General features: G+C 43.0%; 1 protein-coding gene across 1 annotated transcript in view; it reads right to left on the bottom strand.

The window, feature by feature from the left end:
* Positions 1-3,904: 3,904 nt before the first annotated feature.
* The window catches only part of LOC143975616 (uncharacterized), a 57,179-nt gene continuing 34,270 nt past the window's right edge, over positions 3,905-26,813 (bottom strand). The window contains exons 6-10 of the mRNA XM_077478094.1: positions 19,183-19,281; positions 17,808-17,885; positions 15,681-15,788; positions 13,386-13,481; positions 3,905-6,824 (exon numbers count right to left, since the gene is read on the bottom strand). Of these exons, the coding sequence (XP_077334220.1) occupies positions 6,679-6,824; positions 13,386-13,481; positions 15,681-15,788; positions 17,808-17,885; positions 19,183-19,281 (527 nt within the window). The 3' untranslated portion in view covers positions 3,905-6,678. The remainder of the gene's footprint in view (positions 6,825-13,385; positions 13,482-15,680; positions 15,789-17,807; positions 17,886-19,182; positions 19,282-26,813) is intronic.

Raw genomic sequence — 26,813 nt, 5'->3', positions numbered from 1 at the left:
GCTCATCCCTACTGACAAGCGGTAGGCTTGCTCAGCCTGATAGTTAGGGCCTGCATAGTGTATAGTTAGAGCCGAGACACGAAGACAGGAAGCTTTTGTACCTGCTAATTGTCCCCCAGGTTAATATATATATATATATATATATATATATATATATATATATATATATATATATATAAAATTAGACCTATTGGTACCTGTATATACATATGGCAAATCAAATTAGACCTATTGGTCTGTATATACATCTAGTAGATTAGACCTATTGGTCTGAATATAAATATAGTAGGTTAGACCTATTGGTCTATATAAAAGGACTAGTCCTCTCTTATACCCTAAACATGTCAAACAATATTATAAACTATACTGGCTAAACCCACACAAACTTTCCCCATAAATCTTTATCTAACTCCCTAGCTTCTAAAGGAAAAAAAGCCCTCCACTGTTTTTAGAAGCCAGTATCTCTTGGTGCAAGTCCAAGTAAAAGCTACGCCCTGCCCCTGGTAGCTTAAGTCAAAGCACCGGTCTTGTAAGCCGGACACTGCAGTCTAACCTCTGCTCAAGGCTTCAAGGCAAAAGGATTTTAACCTTTACTACCGACCCCCAAATCCGGTATTCTACTTAAAGTAGGCCCTGCAGACTTATTGCTTATCCCAAAATATAGTGCTGAAAATGCTAAGATGAACCCTAAAAAGTTCTTAGAGTATAAAGGTTTGGTCCTAGCCTTACTATCAACTGTTTCCCAATTTACACATGCAAGTCTCAGTGCACCCGTGAGAACGCCCGTTCAACCTTCACCAGACAAAGGAGCTGGTATCAGACAGAGACCCCTTGCCTACAATGCCTAGTCTCCCCACACCCCCAAAGGTTGTCAGCAGTGATAAATCTTGTGCATAAGTGACAGCTTGACTCAGTTAGAGGAAAGAGGGCAGGGTAACCCAATGCCGCCGCAAAGACACTGTGGGGCTCAAGTTGATAAACGTCATTAAAGTTTCCACAAATTAGGGTCAAATTAATACTTTAGTAGTTTTAAACGTGTTATTGAGGACATAAATGAAAGTTAACCTAATTATTATGTTTGAATCCATGACAGCTGGGAGTACAAACTGGGATTAGATACCCCACTATGCCCAGCCGTAAACAATTAACTCACACCAATCAGCTCCAGGGAATTATGAGCCATGCTTAAAACCTAAAGGACTTGATGTTTTCCCATTCCCCTAGAGGAGCCTGTTCTATAATCGATGATCCCTGCTATACCCGACCATTCCTCACTTATCAGTCTGTATACCTCAGTCAAAAGCTTACCATGTGAATGCCTACAGTTCTACCTGCAGGCCCAAGTGCTGCCCTGACCTACCTGCTTAGATATAGTCCAGCAATTAGTCATTCAGAGGAATACTTCAGTGTTGTTGTCTTCGGGGGGAATCCCAAGTTCAGCTGACTTTACATATAGGCAGAGATGACTGGTATCCTTATTCCTCCAGATCTTGTGCTCTGTCTCAATACCTTACAGGCCTTGGATCTGAAGAGGGTCCTAATCCTCCCAGCTCTCTCTTCGTGATTCCTTTCCCCCTCCCTCCTACTCCTGGGGGCTCTCCACTGGGACCATTGACTCCATTTATATGTCCCCAGATAAGTGGGCTGGACCCAGAGAAGAACCTGTCAAAAAGACCAAAGAACCAGGAAAGAAATTAACTCCTACCCTCCCGGCCGAGACAGCACCTAATTACCTGTTTCAACCTGCCTACAAGTAGCATTGTTGAATGGTCTTTAGCTTTATCCTTGTTATGTGTGTTCCTGAAAGTCGGCTTGATCCTGTTACTGACGCGGCTCCACCAGACTTTTTCTTTGGATTCCACTTTCTTCCTCATGTCTGGGGCTTATCTGTGTTACTGAACTTGGCCTGGATTTTTGCTTATTTTGTACCTCGCTGCCAGCTTGTTGCAGAACCCTGCCGGTATCTGACCTGGTCTCTGATCGAGATTCTGTACCTGCTTTATCTGCCTGGCTGTTACTGAACTCGGCTTGTGACCTGACTCCACACTTCTGCTATCAGACCTCAGCACCTTATGGCTGCAGCCACTGATTCAATGTTTGTTTTCCACCAGGACCATTTTAGAGAAGCCGGTCTAACAGTTGGCTTCTGCTGAACAGAGAGAGCTACACACAGATCAAAATTCAGCCAGTTCCTGTTGAACTGTCTGAATTTCGATCTGTGTGTGCCCACCTTAACACTTCTAAGAATGTTGATCTCCTTGGTCGTCTTGTTGAACTTGGACTCACTACTGTCTCCGTCAGTGCTCATTTGCACATGCAGTGCCCTCTGAAAAGCAATCTGCATTAAATCTGTTATGTCACCTCCGCACCACATGATTGAACGCTGTAAATGTTGCACAGAGTTGCTGGGCGGCCTTTTACACTTGCAATTGTCATGTTTGCAGTGGTAATTCCCATTGAATGGGACGAGCTGTCTTATTTTTGCTGTCTTGAATGTCTTGAGTGGCTGTATGCTCTGGGTGGTTGGGGTAGCAGTAAAATCGTGGTTCAACCACCTAGTTTTATTATAAAAAAACTGATACAACACAACTAATTCCCTCTACCACCGTGTATCACCACTGCGCTAAACAAAATCTCACCCTATAATCTAAGCTGCTACTTATACAGAAAAATGTGTTAATATTGGTGCAATGATCATTTCCTCAAATAGAAAATTCAAAAAAGCATGTAGCGCTAAATTAGCGCTACATGCTTTTTTGAATTTTCTATTTGAGGAAAGGATCATTGCACCAATATTAACACCTAGTTTTATTGCCCCCTAGCAGCACGTGTGAATGAAGCCTTAGTGATGTGGAGATGGTAAAGGACCAAGGAAATCAACACTCATGGAAGAGGGTTCCTCCTCAATGGTGCCAAGGTTCCAAGTTCAAGTTACCAGCCAGTTATCTGACTGTGATGCTGACCCTTTGGCTTTTAATACTTTCTGAATCACAGCTATGGGAGAAAAATGGAGACCGGAAAATTCTAATCATCTTGCTCTGGGTTAGTCACTCAAAGTAGTGTTAACATAGGATAAGCTTGAGAGCCAGAATGCCAAGTAGGCAGTGAAGAACTCTGCATTTTTCTGAGGAAAAGTTTTGGAATTGGAGACTCTCTATAAATAGAGAATATAAAATGGAGCTATAGCTTCATAGGAAGATGACAGGTAGAGGCTGATACTAGTAGCCAGCAAAGGACCATGGGGATTTGAAAATTCAATTAAAAACAAGAACACATACTAACTTTCTACAGGCATCTTTATTTATATAAATAGGTTCTAAAATAGAAAAATTCGAATAATTTATATTTATTAAATATTCAAAAATATTTGTAAGACTTATTTTATTAAACATCTTATGATGCCCAGCACCATGTACACATTCTTCAGGGAAATTTAGCATTAAAATGTAGAACATGTATGTCCCATGGCAGTTTTTCTATAGGGGGTTGTGACCATCGCACATATGCAGCACTTCACAGGAAGGATCAGGGCATCTTCCAGGCATGGTTTTTAATAGAATTTAACATTTTCAATATTTTACTTTAAGCATGTGTAAAATTGCTACTTGAATTTGACATCCAAACTTTAGTAGAGTTTGCCAAGAAGACCTTGAACTGGACGCAGGTGTGTTAGTCTAATCCAGTGGTGGCTGGTGCCCCATCGGTCAGGTGGTGGGGGCAGCAGATGGACCTGACCATGGATTCCCCTCTGGTTGCTGGCTCGGGAGGCCCCGATCAGCCCTGCACTTACCCTGTGCAGGACACGGTTTAGCAGATACACACAAGGAAGGTGTGAGGAGCAGTGCATAGACAAAGGAGCAGAGTGAGCTCCTCACTGTACATTGTGCACCTCCTTTGTGGATGGGATGAACAAAGCAGGCTAGGCTGCTATCTCCAGATGACACTGCCTTACCTACAGGCTCTGGGCTCTCCTCCTTCTCTCGTTTAGCTCCTCATCCCCAGAGCCTGGTGCTGTGCTGGGCTTGCTCCCCCCGTGTTTGAGTCCAATGTCGGTGACAGCTTCCCCTATCCGTCTTCTCCGTGTCCCCCCTCCGGTCAATGGGGTCTTTGGACTCCCGGCCAATGGGGTCTTTGGACTCCCAGCCAATGGGGTCTCAGGAGCCACTTCATGATCAGCCCTGCACTTACCCTGTGCAGGACACAGCTCAGCAGATACACACAAGGAAGGTGTGAGGAGCAGTGCATAGACAAAGGAGCAGAGTGAGCTCCTCACTGTACATTGTGCACCTCCTTTGTCTATGGATGGGATGAACAAAGCAGGCTAGGCTGCTATCTCCAGATGACACTGCCTTACCTACAGGCTCTGGGCTCTCCTCCTTCTCTCGTTTAGCTCCTCATCCCCAGAGCCTGGTGCTGTGCTGGGCTTGCTCCCCCCGTGTTTGAGTCCAATGTCTGTGACAGCTTCCCCCATCCGTCTCCTCCGTGTCCCCCTTCCGGTCAATGGGGTCTTTGGACTCCCGGCCAATGGGGTCTTTGGACTCCCAGCCAATGGGGGTCTCAGGAGCCGCTTCATGATTGGCCGGGAGGAGAAACAGGAAGACATTAGCGAATATTAATTCGCTAATGTCACACAACAGGGTGGGCTCACTATGCGTCCCAAGCCTACCCTTTTTTGAAGCCAATTAGAGCCTTGGGCTCTAATCATGTGCTTCTGAATTTTTTTTTTTTAAATCCATGCGTATGGTGCCCTGCATGTATATTAGGGACTGGATGCATGGATGGGCCGTAACTGGCACTAGTCACAGCATGTTGTCACAGGACACAGGCCTAGGTCATGCAATGCTGAAACCTTACACAAATACAGAATACAGGAGGAGGATTTACACAAATAAACAAGAGAAAAACCATCACTTAACATGATTATTATATTATATACTGAGAAGAGATTAGTCACAATACATCTCCTAAGGAGAATACACACAAGAGATGCATCACAGCTAGTCTCTATCAAACCATGATTTCATGATAGGTTCTAATATATTGTTTATCAAACAGTAACATGAACTAATATGAAAATATCAATGTAATTATAAAACTGACATTTTGGGGGGAATATTTTCTAAAAATAAACAGTTTAGCACTCCTACCTCCTACCCCTTAGATTCTTTGATTGGCTGTGTCATTTCTGTAAATGCATGTCTCAGGGATCAACAAAGATGGCTGAAGCTGCAACTTGCCATCTCTCTATTTTCTATCAAAATGACTCACCCATGCTGAGAAACAATCTGAGGGCCAGCGACTCTGTCAAAACCAGATTTAAGCTACAGTGTACTGGACTCTGTCAGGACCACAGACCAAAACCATGTAAAGTACTTTTCATCTTTACCCCCATATATTTTTGCTGTTTCTATTGACTGTCTATTTTTATAATATATTTTTATGTTAATATTTTCTGCACCATTTTTCTCTTTTTCTTTCATTAAAACAATATTTAAATATTGTTAAACTTTATCTCTAAATGCTTTATATCAGAACTTAAATAATTCTTGTTCCTTGAGAAACATTACCACGCATTAAACTTTGTTTCACCCCCAGGAATGCAAAAGCAGCTTGAAACAGGTCAACCACATGTCATATGCACCTGTCAATTAACTCAATGGTCTCTAAAAAATCTCAAACTGACAGGCTGAATACACCTGGAAAAAAAGGCTTAATTTGCCAATGGGCACAAGCCCAAAGTCTATCAATACTGGTCCTTAGGATCTGTTCTCATCAGGCAATTGCATGTGCAAGTGGGATGCAGTGACACTCATTGTGAATGGCACCCACAACACACCTGTATTACAGTGTACCACAACCCACCATAGCACAGTACCATGCATTAAGCTAGCAACAATAGTGGTAGAAGCACATTTTGATGCATTGTGGTACATTAGGCAATCCATCAAATCTACCCCTGAAAGGTATTAGGGTTACAAAGTGCCATACATATCCTGATATTTAATACTGGCATGGTATTATTCAATAGTGCTTTACCATGGTATAGGTATAGGTTAACCCATGAGGGCAGGAATTGTTCTGTCAAATTTACCAAAATTTGGGCTCCATGGTTGGACTCTGTTCTTGCCTGTAGTCTGTTCTGAAGAGCTTTCTGTTATATCAATTGAAATTTGTCCTATTTTTTTTTTTTTTTTTTTTAGAAAGTATTTGTTAGAGGTTTGGTTGACTGAATATATACATAGGATGCCTATTCATTGTTGTATTGATCTTTAAGCAATTGACAAAGAGAATAAAAAAAACAAAAACTTGAATAATGGAGACCAGTGCAATACCATAATAGTACATTCTACCATACCACATTCCTAACTCCCTACTCTGTATTCAATACAGCTTTTTACACATTTTTATAGTACAGACGTTTTTGTCAACAGTGTATTGGAAGTTGGCACAAAATGGTAGACAATTTGCTATCGGAAAGAGGAAACATATACAGCTCGGTGCCAGGGAATGGATGTCATAAAAACGTCAAATGAAATAATATGTGTTATGTTTCAGCTAGAAAACGTAACAGCTTCCAGCCCTTGAAGGCACTTTGTAAAAAAAAAAAAATATTAAAAAATGGAAATCTGTACACGTCATACAGTAAAGTTCAACATTTAAATTACTCCTGATCATTCATTATGGTTTGCAAAGGTGGAGCATTTGCCTCCATAATCTTCCGAATGTTTGATTTGTTGAGGATGACTCTCCACTATTGGGATGATGTGTCTCCATCATATGAGTCTCCTCTGGTTTCTTCTCTTCATTGTTTTTTGTTGGAGAGCCTAGACAATAAGACAATAAGACATTAGGGACACCAATGATGTGAATCTGAAACAAACAACCAAAAATATCTAGCTCATTCCCCGAAGCATATTTAAAGATAGACATGAAGGAGTAAGCTTGCAACCTAGTGTGACCATAAAGTAAAATGTATCCCTGCTTGTCCCCGATCACTCTAATTTTACAGTTCAAGAGGTCCTCTGCCTCTATAAACATTTCTGTACAAGTTGATAGCCTAAACATGGGCAGAACATAATCCACTTCACAAACAGCAATGATACTGTATTTATTTTTTATGTTTCTACAATTTTATCACTTTGATAAGATGGTACAGGTGCCTAGATACTCTACACCAGTGATTTTCAACCAGGGTTCCTCCAAAGATTTCTAGGGGTTCCTTCAGCGTTGGGCAATTTCTGCCTCTTAGATAAGTTCCCACTGAAACCATTGATCTTTTTAGCTATCTGTAAGGAGGTAATTCTTCCCAATGACCACACGTGTAAGGACCATTCTTCCCACTGACCATCACACTAATGTATCATGAGTTGTAGATTTCTCATTTTTAGCAGGGGTTCCCCGAGACCGGAGAACTATTTCAAGGGTTCCTTTGTGTTGAAAAGGTTGAGAAAGGCTGCTCTACACCAATATCCTTCCCTCTCTAGTCTGTGTTTGTGATGTGAGAGAGTACCATGCACTTCCCTATTGTCTACACTTCCAGGTTCAATCAAATCCGTGAAATGTGACATTCTTTGCCATTTTCTGACAGTTGCTAGAGTTATCATCCCTGGACATTGGAGATCTCCGAATGTGCCTACTTTGGCCAAATGGGTGCTGGAAATTGATTCACTCATGGATTTGGAATATTTACTAGCGGAGGAGCACGATAGGTCTGACAAACCTTCCATGACTTAGGCTGCCTGGACTACATTTTGTTACTAGCAAGAGTTTTAAGCCATTCTCTCTTCCTGAAGTGTGTATCCTAGATATGGGGTTTTGGGGTTGGGTGGAGAGCACCTCCTCTTATTTCCCTTTCCCTCATCTTTTTCTTACCCTTCTCCCATATCCCCCACATTCTGTCCCTTTTTTTCGTCTTGCTTCTTGTTTTTAGGTTCTTGTATTGTTTACTTTTCCCTACCTTTTCTTTTATGTTAGATGAGACCTTGAGATTTGTGTTATTAAGACTGGGTGCTTGGGTTCCCTATTATTTATAGTACTCATCCAGAGGTAATGGTTATTGTCCTAAGTATGTCTTGTCTCTATTTCTAAGTGCTGTACTCATATTAATGGCCCTCTGTTGGATAATGGTCCTATTTTCCTCACCTAATTATGAAATTTTTTGTATCCTCTGAATTTGATAAAACAGTAAAATAAGATAGAATCTATGTTTATCATATTTTCTATTCACAGGAGTAACGTGGTGGGCAGAAGCACCAGACAGCCTTTTATATTTCTTGGAAAAACATCCAGGAATGATTGTAGCTCCTCATAATAGCAACAACTGGTATGCAGAACTAAGAACTTGCAGAGAGGTGTAGAGATCTCACCAATGGAGTCCCCAAGACACAAAAGAGAGATATTAATTTTGGATATTCATTATTTATATCGGTTTTGGGGAGCCCTAACTCTAATAACCATATAGAAATAATAAGGGGATGAATAGTAGGGTGTTTTGGAGACATGAAGAATATTTCCAGGCAATCTACCTATCCCAGTTTCCTGCCTATCTATCACGGCGCTCCTTCAGTGTTACCTACAACTGTCTCCCCCCTCTCCATTGCCCCTTTCTGTGGGGGTCCCCCAAGGCTCTGTTCTTAGACCATCTTTTCTATATCTACACCTCCTCCCTTGGTCACTTGATAACCGCCTACATCTTCCAATACCACTTATATGCCGATGACATCCAAATCTATCTGTCTACTTCTCACCTCACTCCTTCAGTCTCCTCTTGCATTACTAACTTACTAACTGACATATTAGCATGAATGTCACACCACTTCCTTAAATGAAATCTCTCTAAAACAGAGCTATTAATATTCCCCCTCGCCCGTGCCCCCCTCCATGTCCAATCGTTGTCAAAAGTTTGTAGAATTCACCTCCGTAACATCTCTAAAATTCGACCCTTTTTAACAAATGAAACCACCAAGCTCCTCATTCACTCCCTTGTTATATCTCGCCTTGACTATTGCAACTCCCTTCTCATTGGCCTGCCTCTCCATAGGCTCCTCCCCTCTTCAGTCTATCATGAATGCTACTGCCAGACTCATCCACCTTACCAACTACTCAGTGTCTGCCAACCCTCTCCTCCAATCCCTACACTGGCTTCCAATCACCCAGCGAATTAAATTCAAAATACTAACCACAACATATTCACAACTCTGGCCCGAGCTTCATCACCAACCTTGTCTCCAAATATCACCCAAACCGTCCTCTCCGCTTTTCTCAAGACCTCCTACTGTCAAGCTCTCTCGTCTCCTCCTCCCATGCTTGTCTCCAGGATTTCTCCAGAGCCTCTCCCACCCTCTGGAACTCGCTACCTCAACCGGTCCGACTATCCCCTACTCTTGCTACCTTCAGGGGATCCCTGAAAACTCATCTCTTCAGGGAAGCCTATCATGTCTCCAACTAATCTTTTACCACTTCCATCAGCTCATTCCCCACAGGTACAACCCTTTGTACCACCTGCCCCACCCTATTAGATTGTAAGCTCTTCTGAGCAGGGCCCTCTTAATCCTCTTGTATTTTATTGTATTGTAACTGTATTGTCTCTCTTTAATATTGTAAAGTGCTGGGTAAACTGTTGGTGTTATATAAATCCTGTATAATAATATAATAATAATGCTCTCCATAACCATATTATCTGAGATCTGAACTTTAAGGCCTCATGCACACTGGTATCCTGTATTTAGCTTTTGTAAAGGAAAGAGAAGTTATCTGGGAGGTATAAACAACTTTTAGATGTTCCTGCTTTAAGGCCTCATTCAGATGTGTGGCAGCCCTTGTGGCCCCTGTGAAAACAGAATTGCTTTTCAGAGGGCAGTTGACTGACAGCTGCCTCTTTATTTCCTGGTTTAACCCTGAAAATGTCAAACCACTGCACCGCAGGATGGTAATGGAATGACTCCATTCACTTGGAGGGGTCACGTTCTATGTTGGTACTGCTTGCCGAATGTGACGGCAGTTAAATTTTTTCAGTGGTCACAGAGCAAAGCACCATGTCCAGGGCATTTGTAGAGTTCTGAGAAGCTATATGTACTTCTTTAACCGGTTCCTGACCGGCGCACGCTGATGTACATCAGCAGAATGGCACAGGCAGGCATATTGGCGTTGCAGGTACGTCCAATCTTCAATGCCGCGCTGCCATCGCGAGCGCGCCGCCGCCGGCGCGCTCACGTGCCGGTCAGGACCCCCGTGAGTCCGGTCGCGGGTCCCATGGACTCGATCGCCGCAGGCATACCCGCGATCGTCTCACGGGGCGGCTGAATGGAGGAAATGCCGTGTAAACAGCATTACCCCATTCTGCCTAGCAACTAGTGACGCTGATCTCTGCTCCATGTGATTGGAGCAGAGATCAGTGTTCACTAAATTAAAGCCCAGCCCCCCCACAGTTAGTAACACGCCCCTAGGAACACTTAACCCCTACACTGCCACCCCCTGGTTAACCCCTTCACTGCCAGTGTCATTTACACAGGAATCACTGCATTTATATAGCAGTGATTACTGTATAAATGACAATGGTCCCAAAAATGTGTCAAAAATGTCCGATGTGTCCGCCGCAATGTCGCAGTAAAAATCGCTGATCGCCGCCATTACTAGTAAAAAATAATAATAATAAAAAATTATTAATAAAAATGCCATAAAACTATCCCTATTTTGTAAACGCTATAACTTTTGCGCAAACCAATCAATAATCGGTTATTGCGATTTTTTTTTTTTACCAAAAATATGTAGAAGAATACGTATCGGTCTAAACTGAGGGAACATTTTTTTTTTATATATATATTTTTGGGGGATATTTATTATAACAAAAAGTAAAAAATAATGCGTTTTTTTCAAAATTGTCACTCTATTTTTGTTTATAGCGCAAAAAATAAAAACCGCAGAGGTGATCAAATACCACCAAAAGAAAGCTCTATTTGTGGAAATTTTGTTTGGGAGCCATGTCGCATGACCGCGCAATTGTCAGTTAAAGCGACGCAGTGCCGAAACGCAAAAAGTGGTCTGGTCTTTGACCAGCAAAATGGTCCGGTCTGTAAGTGGTTAAGTGGGTGGTCAGAGGGGAGGTAAAACAGCAGTTCAGTCACCTGCTTTGACTGCCCCCTAGCTGCCCATGTGAACACTCCCTTGTTCTCTCCCAAACTCCAGGTTTGGAAACATTTAGACACATTCAAAGTCATGTTTACATACATTTAAATATGTTCAACTCGGTGGTGGTGTCGCAAGTGTTGGCAATTTAAAAAAACGTTTAGATGTCCATCTTACTGAACACAATATACAGAGATACAGAAAGTGGTGGAGACATAAATACACACACCCACACAGGTTGAACTGAATGGCCTGGTGTCTTTATTCAATCTTACCAACTATGTAACTCTGCCAAACCAACACTAAATGGACCATGAATACAAATGTTTCTTGATTTGGGAAGCACTGAGCTTGTAAATGCTTTTGGCTTTTGAACGTCTAGTGTACAAATGTCCATAGAAGACCATGAGCTGTGTTAAAGCGGGAGTCCGCCGGGACTCTGCGTTTTTTTTTTTTTTAAAAGCCAGCAGCTACAAATACTGCAGCTGCTGACTTTTAAAATAGTGACACTTACCTGTCCAGCGCGCCCGCGATGTCGGCACCCGAAGCCGGGCACTTGCGGAAAGGGGCGTAATGTACGCCCCTTTCCGCAGAGAGCTATCCCAGAAGTGGGTGCAGATACCTGTACTGTACAGGTATCTGCACCCCCCTCCCCCCTGAAAGGTGCCAATTGTGGTGCCGGAGGGGGGGAGGGTTCCGATGAGCGGAAGGTCCATTTTAGGGTGGACCTCCGCTTTACGGTGCATTTAAAGAGGAAGTTTACCCCCTGATGAGTTTACTTCCTCTTTGATTCCCTGCAAAGGTAAAGCATAATGGACTACTATGCATCGCATAGTAGTCCATTATGTGTCACTTACCTGACACAGGAGCCAGCAAAGTCACCGCTGTCCCCTGTAGTTCCGAGCGTCCATCTTCTTGGTGGGTCTCGCTGCTCCAGCGCTGTGATTCGCCGGAGCATCGATGACGTCACTCCCACGCATGCCGACACTCAGGGCATATCGCCACGATCTGCGGCTTACCCAGTGCTCCTGTGCGCCGCTGTCTACGGCGCATGCACTGTAGACAGCGGTGGCTGTCTTCAGGTAAATATCTTCTAAACCGTGTAGGTTTAGGAGATATTTCTTGGACCTACAGGTAAGCCTTAATCTAGGCTTACCTGTAGGTCAAAGTGGTTTGTAAGGGTTTACAACCACTTTAATGTTTGCTTTGCAGACTTGAACAATCCCTTTTATGTCGCAAGTGTGCATGAGTCCTAAATAAACCACTGCAGAATCTTAGAAGCTTCCAGGCAAAACTGATGTTTTCTGCCACTAAATTTTCTGCAACCTCCCTCTCATGCTGCAGTGTGCAATTCACTCGTGATAAGAGGAGATTAAGGGGGGATATGATCAACATGTACAAATATATAAGGGGTCCATATAGGGAACTTGGTGTCGAGTTATTCACTTTACAGTCAACAATGAGGACAAGGGGGCACTCTTTACGTCTAGAGGAAAAGAGATTTCATCTCCAAATATGGAAAGGTTTCTTCACAGTAAGAGCTGTGAAAATGTGGAATAGACTCCCTGCAGAGGTGGTTCTGGTCAGCTCAGTGGATTGCTTTAAGAAAGGCTTGGATTATTTCCTAAGTGTACATAATATAACTGGGTACTGACATTTATAGGTAAAGTTGATCCGGGGAAAATCCGATTGCCTCTCGGGGGATCAGGAAGGAATTTTTTCCCCTGCTTTAGCAAATTGGATCATGCTCTGCTGGGGTTTTTTGCCTTCCTCTGGATCAACTGTGGGTATAGAATTGGGTATATGGGATTGTATGATATTTATTATATATATATATATATATTTTTTTTTTTTGTGGTTGAACTGGATGGACTTGTGTCTTTTTTCAACCTGACTAACTATGTAACTATGTAACTATGTGTGGCGGCAGGAGTTGTGCTAAAATCAGAGAACACACAAGTTGTAGCTCCAAAAGCTAAAATTTTGGTAATTTAGAAAGTTTAGTCTACCAGCAACTTTATGGATTTAGCTAGCAGGGGAAGTATGGGCAAAACTTAAATGCCAGAAGGAGAAATAAATGTAAAATGGGACCCTAAAGCTGTTTAAGGGTAACACGCTCTGGTCTGAAGTACCTTACCTTAATTTTTAGCTAGTTGGCCCTTTAGATGTGCCAATACTTTGAGCCTGTATGTGCTATGGCAACACACATAAATTAACTACAGTAGAAAATCCCTTCAAATGTAGAGCTACGAGGTACTTACAATAGAAGCAGGCTAGAAGGCACACAAGATGTACACCGAGGGAAATCATAAATGCAATAAAGAGATAACTTGCCATCCGACGATCTATTGCACCATCTACAATACATGAAAAGAACATTACATGTGATGTGCTCTGTTATATTCTGCCACAATTTTAACTAAAAATGATTTGCAACATTTGACTATATGCTCTCCGGGGCCCCTGGAGATAAACAGCGCAAGAAGAGATACCTAAACTCAGCGACAGATTATGCTATATGAAAAACCCCCTCCGAATTCTCAGGTATTTCCAGTGAAGGGTACTGTTAATGGTAAATGCAATAGACTTTTTAGACAATGGAGCACCGCGTTTTTTTTTTTTTTTTTAGAAGGCTCTTTTCCTGATTCAGCATGATTGTGCCCCTGTGTGCAAAGCCAGCTCCATAAAGACATGGTCTACAAATTTGGTGTGTAGGAACTCGAGTGTCCTGCAGAGAGCCATGACCTCATCCCTACTGAAAACCTTTGCTTCATATGGACATGGTTGCACCAGTTGGGTGTGTAGGATCTCATCTGGCCTGTACAGAGCTCTGACCTCAACCCTACTGAATATCTTTGTTTCATATAGACATGGTTGGACTAGTTTGGTGTGGAGGGACATAAGTGTTCTGCACAGAGCCCTGACCCCCAACTCTACGGAACACCTTTGGGATAAATTGGAATGCCAATAGCAAGCCAGGTCTTCTTATCCAACATCAGAACCTGACCTCACAAATGTCCCTTTGGCTGAATTGGCAGATGTTCTCTAAAGCCTTGTGGAAAGCCTTCCCAGTAGTGTGAAGCCTGTTATAGACACAAAGGGCAGACTAACTCCAAATTAATGGTGGTTTTCGATTGGGATGTTAAACAAGCTTCCTATTGGGTGTAATAAGGGTGAAACAGCAGCTGCACAGGCCCTAGACTCCAGTATGGTTTGCTTTAAGATTATCAAACCATCATCAATAATAATGTGTAATGAGTTTAGATTTACTTTAGTAGGCCTATAGATGAAAGGTGCTTGGTGTTGAACATACTTAAAGTGGTTGTAAATCACTATATATGTCCAGTGAAGTGACCTGAGGCATGATACACAGGAATGAAACAAATCCTCCTACATAGGTTGTACCTGTTTATCTGCAGTCCTATCTTCTACAGTCTTCTAAAAACACACAGATCAAAGGTTATTTCTCAGCTCCAGCAGGCAGGGGGCGGGGATCTCATGCCACACATTACATAGCATAGAACACAGAGCTGAATGTAATCTGAGACCTGAGTGTAAGGAATGGACACACCCCCTTCTAGACAGTCTCATAGGGAAACGTGCACAGCTGAGGCTGTTAATCACCTGCTGAGAGCTGAACAGGTGGTGGGGCCATCCTCAGGGATTGATTGGTGTCCATTTAGACAAGGGGTCTCCAAACTATCCAAACAAAGGGCCAGTTTACTGTCCTTCAGATTTTAGGGGGGCCGGATGGTGGCCAATGGGGGTAGAAAATGTTGCAGGCCCAGCATCAGTGAGAGTAAACAATGCGTCAGGTGTGGTGTTCAGTTGAATAGTGCCTGGGGTCAGTAGGAGGCAGAATAGTGCACCGTCATTGGTATTACTGGGAAGAATAGTGCTTCATGGTTGGTGTCAGTTTGAGAAATGGTGCCCTATGGTTGGTGTCAGTGGGAGGAATAGTGCCCCATAGTTGGTGTCAGTGGAAGGAATAATGCCCCATCATTGTTATCAGTGGGGAAAATAGTGCCCTCTCACTGCTATCAGTGGGAGAAATAATGCACTGTAATTGGTGTCAGTTTGGACAATTATGCCCCACTGTTGGGTGTCAGTATTGGGAATAAAGCCTCAAATCAGTGGGAGTAATAGTTCCTCAAGGGCTGGATAAAGGCAAGCAAAGAGCCAGACAGCAGTTTGGAGATGAGCAATATAGACTGTGAGAAGGGACTAATGCAGATAGCAGAGGAATAAGAGAGATGACAGAAATCATATGGTTTTGAATTGAGGCTAGTACACACTATATAAGGATATGCTTTGTTCATTTTTGATTTCAGATGTTTACAACCAGTATAAATGCAAACCCTTGCTCCAGACTTTTTAGTCTTGGAAACTGTAGGTCAGGGATGCAATTGGCGGTTGAGTGAAGGAACGGTGAGAATAGGCTGCTGCAGAGAGGGAGTAAAAAAGAGAACATGTTTTGCCCTTAATTGAACAAAAATACGGGTTTACTTAAATTTTCTAACAGGGCGGAAGTGCTAGATGTATTTAAATTGACTTACATGTAATGTGGAAATGGATCACTATACAAGCTGTAAAGGCCGCCTGTGTTATAACCGATATATAAAACCAATACTTCCATACAATTCGCAAGTACTTGCACTCAGAACCTGCAATATAAAGCAGATAAGGTAATTTTAATAGTTAAATTATTTGACAATAAGAACTTTGCAGGTAGGTGATATTTTCCCATTATTTAGCTTACGTTCATTATGCAAACATTCTTTTCATTTAAATATACAAAAGTCTTGATAGTCACAACTTGCCGCCCGCCAATAGGCAAATGATGGCTGCAAAGTGGTTTCAAAATCCTGACCGGACGTCATAGGATGTCGTCAGGATTTTGAGGTGCTGCGCGCCCCCAGGGGCGCTCATCGCGGTGATCGTTGTTGCGGGGTATCAGTCTGACACCTCGCAACTATGATGTCGGTAAAGAGTCTCCGACGGAGACAGAGTTAATAATAATTAAAAAAGGTAAACATAGTTAAAACGTAGCCAGAGTTCAGGAACCAGAACGGATAGTCAGACAAGCAAAAACATCAGGGAGTCAGAGATGAGTGTAGTAGAACAGCAAAAAAAAAAAAAATGAAGAGAAGTCGCATGGATGGAGGGAGTCTACAGGAGTGAAAAGTAAGGCAAGTAATACTCTTTATCCCTTTATCCCTGTACCCCTCAACTTAAAGTGTAAGTAAACCACCCTATCGTTTTCAGCCAAGGAAGCTGCCATCTTTGCCTTTGGTTAATCTACAACTACCATGATGCTGCACATGTGATCAGTTATGACACCAGCCATTGGATGGTTTGACAGTTTGGTTGAGAGCACAACCAATGGGAGTGTTACATTTCCGGCACGGGTCGTAAATGAAACTGTTTTATCGATGGCATACTTCAGTTTTAATGAGCAGTTAACCACTCTAGTGCGGGGGGGTCCCACTTGGGTATTATTTTTTCTTCTGCTTATAGTTGGATTTTAAGAGGCACATAGTGACTTTGCTAACAAATTTGACTTTGTTACAGCATTATAGCCAGGAACATGAATATCAGAAGGAGGTCAGCAAGCAAAGAAACCCTCCATATTTCCCCAGGAAAAGTTAACTTAAAGCATAACACCACTTTTGTTGTGAAAAAAAAACACTCCCCTCTGGGTGATCTATGTACATTGCAAGGTTTTTCTCAAACTTTGTTGCAGATTCCTACCTTTTGTTATTCTGAAGAAACCACTGTGTGCTCCTCTGTGCTGAGTGAGTCTAATGGGAGTGGTTTCATAATAATCTATCAGCTGTGCAGTTGCGGAGTACTAATGAGGAAAGGTCTGCATCTCTTTAGATGTGACTTCCTATTGGGAATATCTTACCAAAAATGACATTTTTGCTGCAGGGGATGCCAAAAATCTGACTTGTATTTTAGTGTAGACTTTTGGAAAAATCGGTGAGCCAATCACACAAGCAGGAAATTATGTTTCTGAGGGGTGTACAGAACACCTCCAGGTAGAAGTATTGCTGTCAGGGCTGGGCTCAGTCCTCCCTTCTCTGAGCTGGCCACTCAGCTGTCAGCTAACTGACAACTCCCATCTCTCCACAGTGACTCACCTGTTGATGATATCCTGCTCATCAGTCCTGCCTACTTAAGCCATCCAGCCCAGATGATCTCTGCCTTTGCCTTGGTCACATCTCTAGTGACGCTCTCCTGTGTTCCTGTTAAAGACTTGCTTGGCTGACATTCCTTCCGGCTCCAGATCCTGTTTGCTGTTCTACTACGCTCATCTCCGGCTGCCTGACGTTTTGGCTTGTCTGACTATCCATTCCAGTTCCTGAACTCTGGCTACGTTTTAACTATGTTTACCTTTTTTTATTATTATTAAACAAGTGTTACAGCGGCTACAGATTAAAAAGGAATTTTTAATAGCATTCATTTACAATATGACTTGTGTCACAATTGTATATGCTATATTATTTTTATTTCTTTTATTTGCTATTTTTTTTCCCATGAAAGTGGAGTTTCCCTTTAAAAACGTTTGAGTGGGCCAAAAAAAGTAATCACTTAGATACAAAAGATTCCTCTTTAATTCATGGCTAACACCGTACAACACTCTGTTGCTACTAAAATTCATATAAAGAACAGCAACTTACATTTAAATGCCAAGTCAACAGTCGGGATAACCAAACAGACAATGGCAATGATGAGGACGACTGGATTGTACTTATATTCTGTAGAAATACGGACAAATTATGTAAAGTCATCTACAATGAAACATGATGATGATATTATTATTATTATTATTAAGAAGAAGAAGGAGACGACAATGATAGGCATCACAGAGATATTAAAGAAAGAGAGTCGCTTCCAGCGCTAAGGGGTTTTCTAAAGTGAAGGGCAACAGTATCTTAGGACTGGGTGGATGCTGCCTTCCTCCGAAGACGTGATCTGATCGATACTACAAAAAAAGCCAAAAAAATGGAAGGCACGCACACCTAGTGCGCTACCAATGACATTTAATAAATAATAAAGTTCATAAAAAATGGGTACTCGCCTCCTGTACCATCTTCAGGGGTGTACTGCACTTAGCCCCAAGGGGAGCCCTCTCAGCACTTCGGCCTCCGACCAAGTACCTGCCAACCCCATTGAAAATTTGTGGAATGACTTGAAGACTGTAGTCCACAAACGGTCACCATAAAATTCAACTGAACTTGAGCAGTTCTGCAACCCCTAAATTTCTTTATCGTATTGATGTACAATAAAGAGATTTAGATATATGGCTGTACCGCAAGGGGTTGCAGAACTGCTCAAGTTCAGTTGAATTTTATGGTGACCGTTTGTGGACTGCAGTCTTCAAGTCATTCCACAAATTTTCAATGGGGTTGTCACGTACCTGGTCGGAGGCCGAAGTGCTGAGAGGGCTCCCCTTGTGGTTAAGTGCAGTACACCCCTGAAGACGGTACAGGAGGTAAGTACCCGCTTTTTATGAACTTTATTATTTATTAGATGTCATTGTTAATGCATTAGGTGTGCGCGCATCACACAGATATTGCATCTCATCTGTTTAACATGGCGCTTATTTACTAAACCTGATCCATTAAAAATGGACCTAGATTGGCAAACTGACAATTCTGAAATTTGCTGAAAGGAATCCAGGATAGCTGGAGCACAAAACGGACTTATCGGACCTACTGTATAACTTATTTTGCTGTACTAATTTATCATTTTTAGCTATGTATTCAGCCAGAGTTTCACATTAAACTTTGGTTGGATATTCAACTAAACATATAAAAATAAGACAACTACAAAGAAAAATCTCATGCTAGAAAACAATAGTAAATGATATTCCCCTTTGTATTGGTTTTATTATATTATTGTTATTGGTAGTAGTAGTAGTAGTAGTAATAGTAGTACTTGCAATAGTAGTAGTCTTTATATTTTTCAAATTGTAGTTGCAATTTAAAAAAATGTAATATATAATTTAGCCCTTGTTTAATGAACCTGTCACACAACTGGATGACATCCTACCTGGAAGGAAGGACCACACAATGCTGACAAACTGGCAGATCACGGAGATGATGCCACCTAAACAGAGACCTTTCTTTACACCAATCTGGAAACGGTCACCTGGAAACACAAAATAGGTCTGGTCATTCACATGCTGCAATATCAAATATAATAGAGGGGAAACATCAGGGAGAATGGGACCCTTTGGCCTGGGACTCAAATACAACCATGCCTATGGCAAGTATAGTACTTTATGAGATGAACAAGATGACTGCTGCTCTAAAAATGATATGGGAATCACCTATATAAAATATCTAATTAACCAATATCATTCATATTCCTTTAACAAATAAGCACAAGGTATTTTACAGTTTTGGATTCTTCGAGGACTGACTTTGTTTGCAGGTCTCGGTATTCTGTTTGGGGGTGAGGTGCAGCGCGCGCGGGGGCAATAATTCACACAGTCAGGTGCAGGGCAGAACTTATTGCAACAATTTAGCAACAGTTATGCCCCGTAAACATGATCAGACTTTCTGACAACAAAACCGTGGATTTTTGTTCGAAGGTTGTTGGCTCCAACTTGTCTTGCATACACACGGTCACACAAATGTTGGCCAACAGTTACAAACGTAGTGACCTACAAGACGTACGTGATGTCTCCATTACGACGCTAGTTTTGCAAGACTGATCGCTTCCGGCTCGTCCTTGATTCCGAGCATGCGTGTTTGTACTTTGGACTTTTGTCTGATGGACTTGTGTACACACGATCGGACTTTCCGACAACACATATTTGTTGGCAGAAAATTTGAGAGCATGCTAGCCAACATTTGTTGGTGGAAAGTCCGACAACAAATGTCTGATGGAGCATACACAGGGTTGGATTTTCAGCTAACAAGCTCACATCCAACATTTCCCATCGGAAAATCAGATCGTGTGTATGGGGCATAACAATAAACCGATTAGCAGGATGCCAAGGTGGCAGGGGCGGACTAACAACTCATGGGGCCCCCGGGCAATCTGAGATAATGGGGCCCCCAGGCAATCAGAGATTATACACAAACACACACACACACACACACACACACACACAGGATACAATCACACAGTATACACAAACACACACACACAGTATACAATCGCACAGTATACACAGACATGTTTCTATTGGCTGAGAAGGTACTATTAAGGTGGGGCAGCTATAATCTTGGGATTGTTAGACCAAAAGGATGTCGTAAGGGACATTTCAGAGACGGATGTAAAAAAAACACACATTTTTACATACTGTCCCTGGTTTTACTGAGGCTGGCAACCCTGATGAGGCCCCCTAGTGGTATGGGGCCCTCGGGCAGTGCCTTACTGACTGTCTGCTGAGAGGGACAGAATGCAGCCTGGCCATCAAGTGCCTAATTGGGAAGATGCCCAGAAGTTTTGCGACCCTACATTTCCCTCCTTGCCAGGAACCTTTCCCTAATGCTAGCACTGTCCCTAACAGATGGTGTACTTGTCCCTGCTCCCTATCAACTCCCAAAATGCACACCAAACCTGGGAGCCAGGGCCTTAAACAGGCTCTGTATGACCCAAGATGGCTGCAAGAGCCACAGAGGGTGGGAACATCCAATAGAATAACTTCCCCAGTGACCCAGGAAACCATAGAGGAACCCCGTTCCTCTTGACTTCCTATACCACAACAGTGCCACTGTGTAAAAGCATAACCTGCAGAGGAGAAAGTAGACTGCACCTGCCTACAGTTTGCATCTCAGAGCCATAAAAGAAGTTTATGCTGGAAGACTGAAGGTTTGAACAGGTATCTCTTCAATAACCATCACCCAAGACTGAAGATCCCTTTCTGACTGAGGTACTATCACCACTCAGTGTCAAAAGTATATTACCTGTACTTGACTGGTGGCAGGGCATTTATAGCACCACACAAAATTAAAAGTTGTATGGCCTAGACCAAATTTGTGATGAGGTGAGCAAAAAGAGCCAAATATACACCCATAACATAGGGCATTTGTATGTCTCATTCCATTAAATATCCCAAAATGTAGGTGTAGTTGCTAATTTTAGGATAGTGTCCTTTGGCCAATGATACATCCCAAATCACTGCTGTATAGCACACATACAGCCCAATATTACACAGATATTGATTCCAGACCATAGACAGCTGTTTCTGTTTTGTTGGCCATCATCAGTGCAGTGTTTAGAAACAATACATTTATTGGCAGTAGGGCTTGGGTGGGGACCAACAGCAAAGTATAATCTGACAGGTTTGGCAAGGGTCTAGTGCAAAAAACTGAAGGAGGAACCTTCTCACATCCCCTGGAAATAGCTTTGTCTGGGTGTCCAGGGTCACTTAAGTGCTCCTGCTCCTCATTCCAGCATCCCGGTTTTGGGTATTGCATTCTCCTTGTCTGTGTACACCTGCTAGGTGATTGATGTGGTCAGTCACCTGTTATAAGCAAGCCAATCGCTCAGTCCTTTGCTTGTGATAGAGAAATTGATGCCTGCATTGTTCCTGTTCGAGCCCCCCGTTTATCTGCCCTGCTCTGCTAGATTGGATTTCCCTGTGTAGGACCCAGATCGGATATTGGACTTTTCCCTGAACTCAGCCTGCCTTTTACCTGGACTGTCATAGGACTACGCTATCTGTCTGTTAACTGCAAGTTGTCTGTCTGCTTGCTCTGTTCGCATCTGCCCTGGAGAGGTGACCAGACACTATAGCATTGTGTATAAGTCCTGGGGGCAACCAAGTACCGGTAGGTCTGTTTGCCTTAAGGCCAAGGGGGCTGCTATAGGTGAAGCACACAGTAGCTAGCTATAGTGTCTAACCACATGCTTTGGGGTAGACGTGACACTGGGGCAGCCCTACAAATTTTAATTAAATTAAATAATGTTCCTTATTTTCCAAAAATAATTCCTAATTATTCTAAGTCCAGTGACTGCTGATAAAAGAAGAAGTGTTAAGCGCTATCTCTATTCAAACTATTGAATTTCAGTTTTGGAGAAAAGTAGGTTTAGAGCATCTGCTTTTCAATGGGGAGATTCCCCTTCACTTTCTGTCTGCAGATAGAACAAGATGGAGGAAGAAATCTCTTAAAATTTAGGGGGGAAATTCTCTGATGGGTTACCACCAGAACAGATGCCATACCTACAGCTGATCCAGAGGAAGACAAAAACCCCAGCAAAGCATGATCCAATTTGTTCCAGCAGAGGAAAAAATTCCTTCCTGATCCTTTGAGAGGCAATCAGATTTTCCCTGGATCAACTTTACCTATAAATGTTAGTACCCACTTATATTGTGTTTTTAAAGCAATTTACTGGGCTGGCCAGAACCACCTCTGCAGGGAGTCTATTCCACATTTTCACAGCTCTTACTGTGAAGAAACCTTTCCGAATTTGGAGAATAAATCTTTTTTCCTCTAGATGTAAAGAGTGCCCCCGTGTCCTCTGTGATGACCTTAAAGTGAATAACTCAACACCAAGTTCACTATATGGACCCCTTATATATTTGTACATGTTGATCATACCCCCCCTTAAAAGGAGACATATGGGAATCCGGTTTTTGCCCGTATTCATACTTAACTAAGGTGGATGCTGCGTCTGTCCCCCGGTGACTCTTCACTGAGAACTGAGCGATTGAACATCTCTCGGTTCTCTCACCTCTGCGAGCAGAGAGCTGCTGCCTGTCAGTCAGCGGTTCTCTGCTCTCCCACTCTGCACTCACTGGAGCGCTGAGCTGTGGAGGAGTGGGGAGCTGAAAGAAAGCCTAACAGCACGAGGAGAAAAAAAGCCGAACACCGGCGGCCGTGAGAGGGACTTCAGTCCCACTCACGGCCAAGTCATCAGTGCCCACCTGCCCCCTGCCAGTGCAACCTAATTAAAGTAAAAGTGCCACCCATCAGTACCACCCTTAGTGCCCATAGTGCCACCCATTAGTGCCCATAGTGCCACCCATCAGTGCCCATAGTGCCACCCATCAGTGCCCACAGTGCCACCTATCTGTGCCCACAATCTGCCTCAACAACAGTGCTGCACCTCATATGCCACATATCCGTGCCCATCAGTGTCACCTACCAGTGCCCATCAGTGCCCAGCAGTGCCCAGCAGTGCCACCTATCAGAGCCACCTATCAGTCCCATCTATCAGTGGTACCTATCCGTGCCACCCATCCGTGCCATCTTATCTGTGCCCTTCTTTGCCCATCAGTGCCGCTTTATCTGTGCCCATCAGTGCTGCCTTATCTGTGCCTATCGGTGCCACCTTAACCATGCCTATCAGTGCCCACCAGTGCAGCCTATTAGTGCCCACCAGTGCCGCCTCATCAGCGCATTTAAATGAAGGAGAAAAATGACCTGCTTGCAAAATTTTATAACAAACTATTAAACATGTTTAGCATTGTTTAGCAAAAAATAAAACTCTGAGCTGTAATTAAATACCACCAAAAAAAGCTCTATTTGTGGGAAAAAAATGATAAAAATTTCATTTGGGTACAGTGTAGTATGACCGCGCAATTGTGATTCAAAGTGCATCAGCGCTGACAGCTGAAAATTGGTCTGGGCATGAGGGGGGTTTAGGTGCCCAGTAAGCAAGCGGTCAAACACATACTGTATCCAAAAATAATAATACGCTGGACGCCTAAATGATCATATACAAAGTGAATATCAGCTCTCACAATACCATAATACATAGGCATATACTGTATACAAAAAAAAAAAAAAAGATTTATTGCTCTTAATAATAAACTGAAAAAAAAATCTGCTAACACTAAATTGCTGGATACAATAAGCATAATATGGGCAAAGGGTGCAGCGCTCAAAACACAAAATGATACATAGATACAAGCTCAGACGCACCGCAGGAACTTTTTCTATAATAGTCCCAAGGTGCGGTCTGAGCTTGTTCTTTCTGGTGGATTCTGTTCTGATTTGTTTCCAGTTTTTTTCTATTTTTAGAGATGAACTTTTAATCTTAAACTTTTTGTGTTTTGAGCGCTACACTCTTTACCCATAATATACTGTACACGGATAAACACAAAAGTCCAACACTTAGCTACTTGCCGCTCGCGCTATAGCCACAAGACGGCTATGGCGTGGGCCTTAATTGCCGGGAGGGCGTCCATGGACATCCTTCCAAACAAGCGCTAGTGTCAGAGGGACATCGGTCCCTCACACAGAAAGCTGCGGCTGCATTTTCTGTGCCCACCAGTGTCAGCTGCCATTGCCCACTGTGCCCCCAATCAGTACCCACAGTGCCACCTACCAGTTCCCACATTGCCACCCATCAGTGCTCACCAGTGCTGCCAATCAATGCCCATCAGTGCAACAGATCAGTGCTGCCTATCAGTGTCACCTACCAGTGTCCATCACTGCCACCTATCAGTGATCAGTGCCACCTAGCATTGGCCTTCAGTGCCACCCATCAGTGCTTATCAGTGCCACCTATCAGTGCCTATCTGTGCCGCCTTATCAGTGCCTATCAGTGCCCATCAGTGCCACCTATCAGTGCCTATCTGTGCCCATTAGTGCTGCCTTATCAGTGCCTATCAGTGCCCATCAGTGCCACCTATCAGTGCCTATCTGTGCCCATTAGTGCCGCCTTATCAGTGCCTATCAGCGCCCATCAGTGCCACCTATCAGTTCCCATCAGCTCACCCTATCAGTGCCCATCAGTGCAGCCTCATCAGCGCACATCAGTGAAAAAAAAATGTCGGCTCTTTTTTGTTTTATTTAGCACAAAATTAAAAATAAACCCAGCAGCAATTAAATACCACCAAAAGAAAGCTCTTTCCTCTGTGAAAAAATATATATAAAAATTTAGTTTGGGTACAGTGTAGCATTTAAACAGTGAGAGCTCTGAAAGCTGAAAATTGGTCTGGGCAGAAAGGGGGTTTAAGTGCCCAGTAAGCAAGTGGTTAATATGTTTCATATATCACAAATATTGTGCAATATGAACAAAAGTCCGTGCTGAAAGTAGAAATTAAAAATATCACAAATAAACTCAAAATGAGTGTAAAGTCCCATGCAAAGTAAAATTTCGCAGGTGACTGGTGATCTGGTGACACAATGTAAAGGTACAGTATATCCCAGAAGGGACAGACTTCCAAATCCCGGTGAATCACCACAGTAAAGGCAAGGTGGGGGTAGATAATTACGACTTCAGCTTTGTCCAATGTCATTTTGTTTTTTTAATAAATAGACACTCACCTGACCCAGGATCCGGCAATGTCCTCACCCAAGCCGTCCCTTCTCTCAGTCTTCTCTCCCCAGTGCCGGCATCCCAACTGTAGGCACCCGGCTGTTACAGCTTTCGGCTTCACAGCCGGGTGCCCAATAAGCATGTAGCTCATTGTAAAAGGGTACAGCGGTCTTCTGGGACCTGTGATGTGTCCCAGATGACAGCAGGGAGGGAGGGGAGAGAGGAGAACTTCTGGTCGGATTGCCTAGATCGAAACCAGGTACCCACTCCCCTACCTCAAAAAAAGTGCCATTTGGAGTGGAGGAGGGGGCCCTATAAGTGAAACCTTTTGGGTGGTGCTCTGTTTTAAGTATATAGCACCCTTTTAGCATAGAGTATGCTGTTAGGTAAGTTTAGCTCCACTTCAATCAGTGGAGCTGGGGCTGATTGCTTAGGGCTGCTCAGTGTTTCACAGGATCCTGTTCTGTTACTTCCCCTGTTTTCTAAAGGTTTCTAGAAGTATTGTGGGAGGGAGAGCAGAACAGGCAACCTGAATATTTATAAAAACAAGGAGAGAGGCGTCTCTGAGTGTAGACATTTATGACTTTTAATGGTACATACTGTAAGTTAAATAACTCCCATTTGAGTGGAAAGTATAGGCATGTGGGTCCCAACAAGGGTAAGTCCTGGTGTGGACGGTCCTGCTTTCCCGGTTCTTCACACCAGGACTTACCTTTGTTGGGACCCACATGCCTATACTTTCCACTCAAATGTGAGTTATTTACCTTATGTACCATTAAAAGTTATATACGTCTACACTCAGAGGCGCCTTTCTCATTGTTTTTGCAGTACCTTTGGAACTTGGTTTCTATTCCCATATGTTGGCAGCCCTGAGTGTTCCGGACTCCCTATTCTCCATATGTCATTGACCATCTATATGGACTAATATATTCTGTATATCCCATGACAGACTGTATTGCTATTGGGATACTTATGATTTTAGGTTTTTGCACCTTTATATGCGTTTGTTTAACCTGAATATTTATAGAACTCCAGCCAATCCCGGAGGAGGTTTGCCCAGAAGGTGGGTGTGGGGGGGATAAATAGTCTGAGGCCTTGGCAGCAGGGGCAGTGTTCCTGGGTCCAATCCTGCAGGAGGATACCTATGTGTAGGGGATATGCCCCGTGGTGCATGATCCTTGAGAGAGCTTGAAAGAAGACATCAAGGTCCCAGCTAGGCATAGCTGAGGAGACCTATTCACAGGTTGGTATCTGGGGCAAGTTGGGTCTAGAGAAGCCCACCGGAGAAAGGCAGGGGAAAGTTGTTGGGAAAGAGTCCAGCTGTCCTATGGTGGTGTGAATCTCACTAGCAAGATCCTGTTGGATATCTGAAGTAGGCAAACAACGATCCTGTGGCTAAGTGAGTAGTTGGATAATATAACATGTGTAAAGTGCTGCGCTGCTTTCAGTACTACTAC

The sequence above is a fragment of the Lithobates pipiens genome, unplaced genomic scaffold, assembly GCF_037356315.1.
Source record: "Lithobates pipiens isolate NorthernLeopardFrog02 unplaced genomic scaffold, aLitPip1_a1.2 Scaffold_13, whole genome shotgun sequence".
In the NCBI taxonomy this organism is placed as follows: Eukaryota; Metazoa; Chordata; class Amphibia; order Anura; family Ranidae; genus Lithobates; species Lithobates pipiens.
This window is presented reverse-complemented; position numbering and strand designations above follow the sequence as displayed.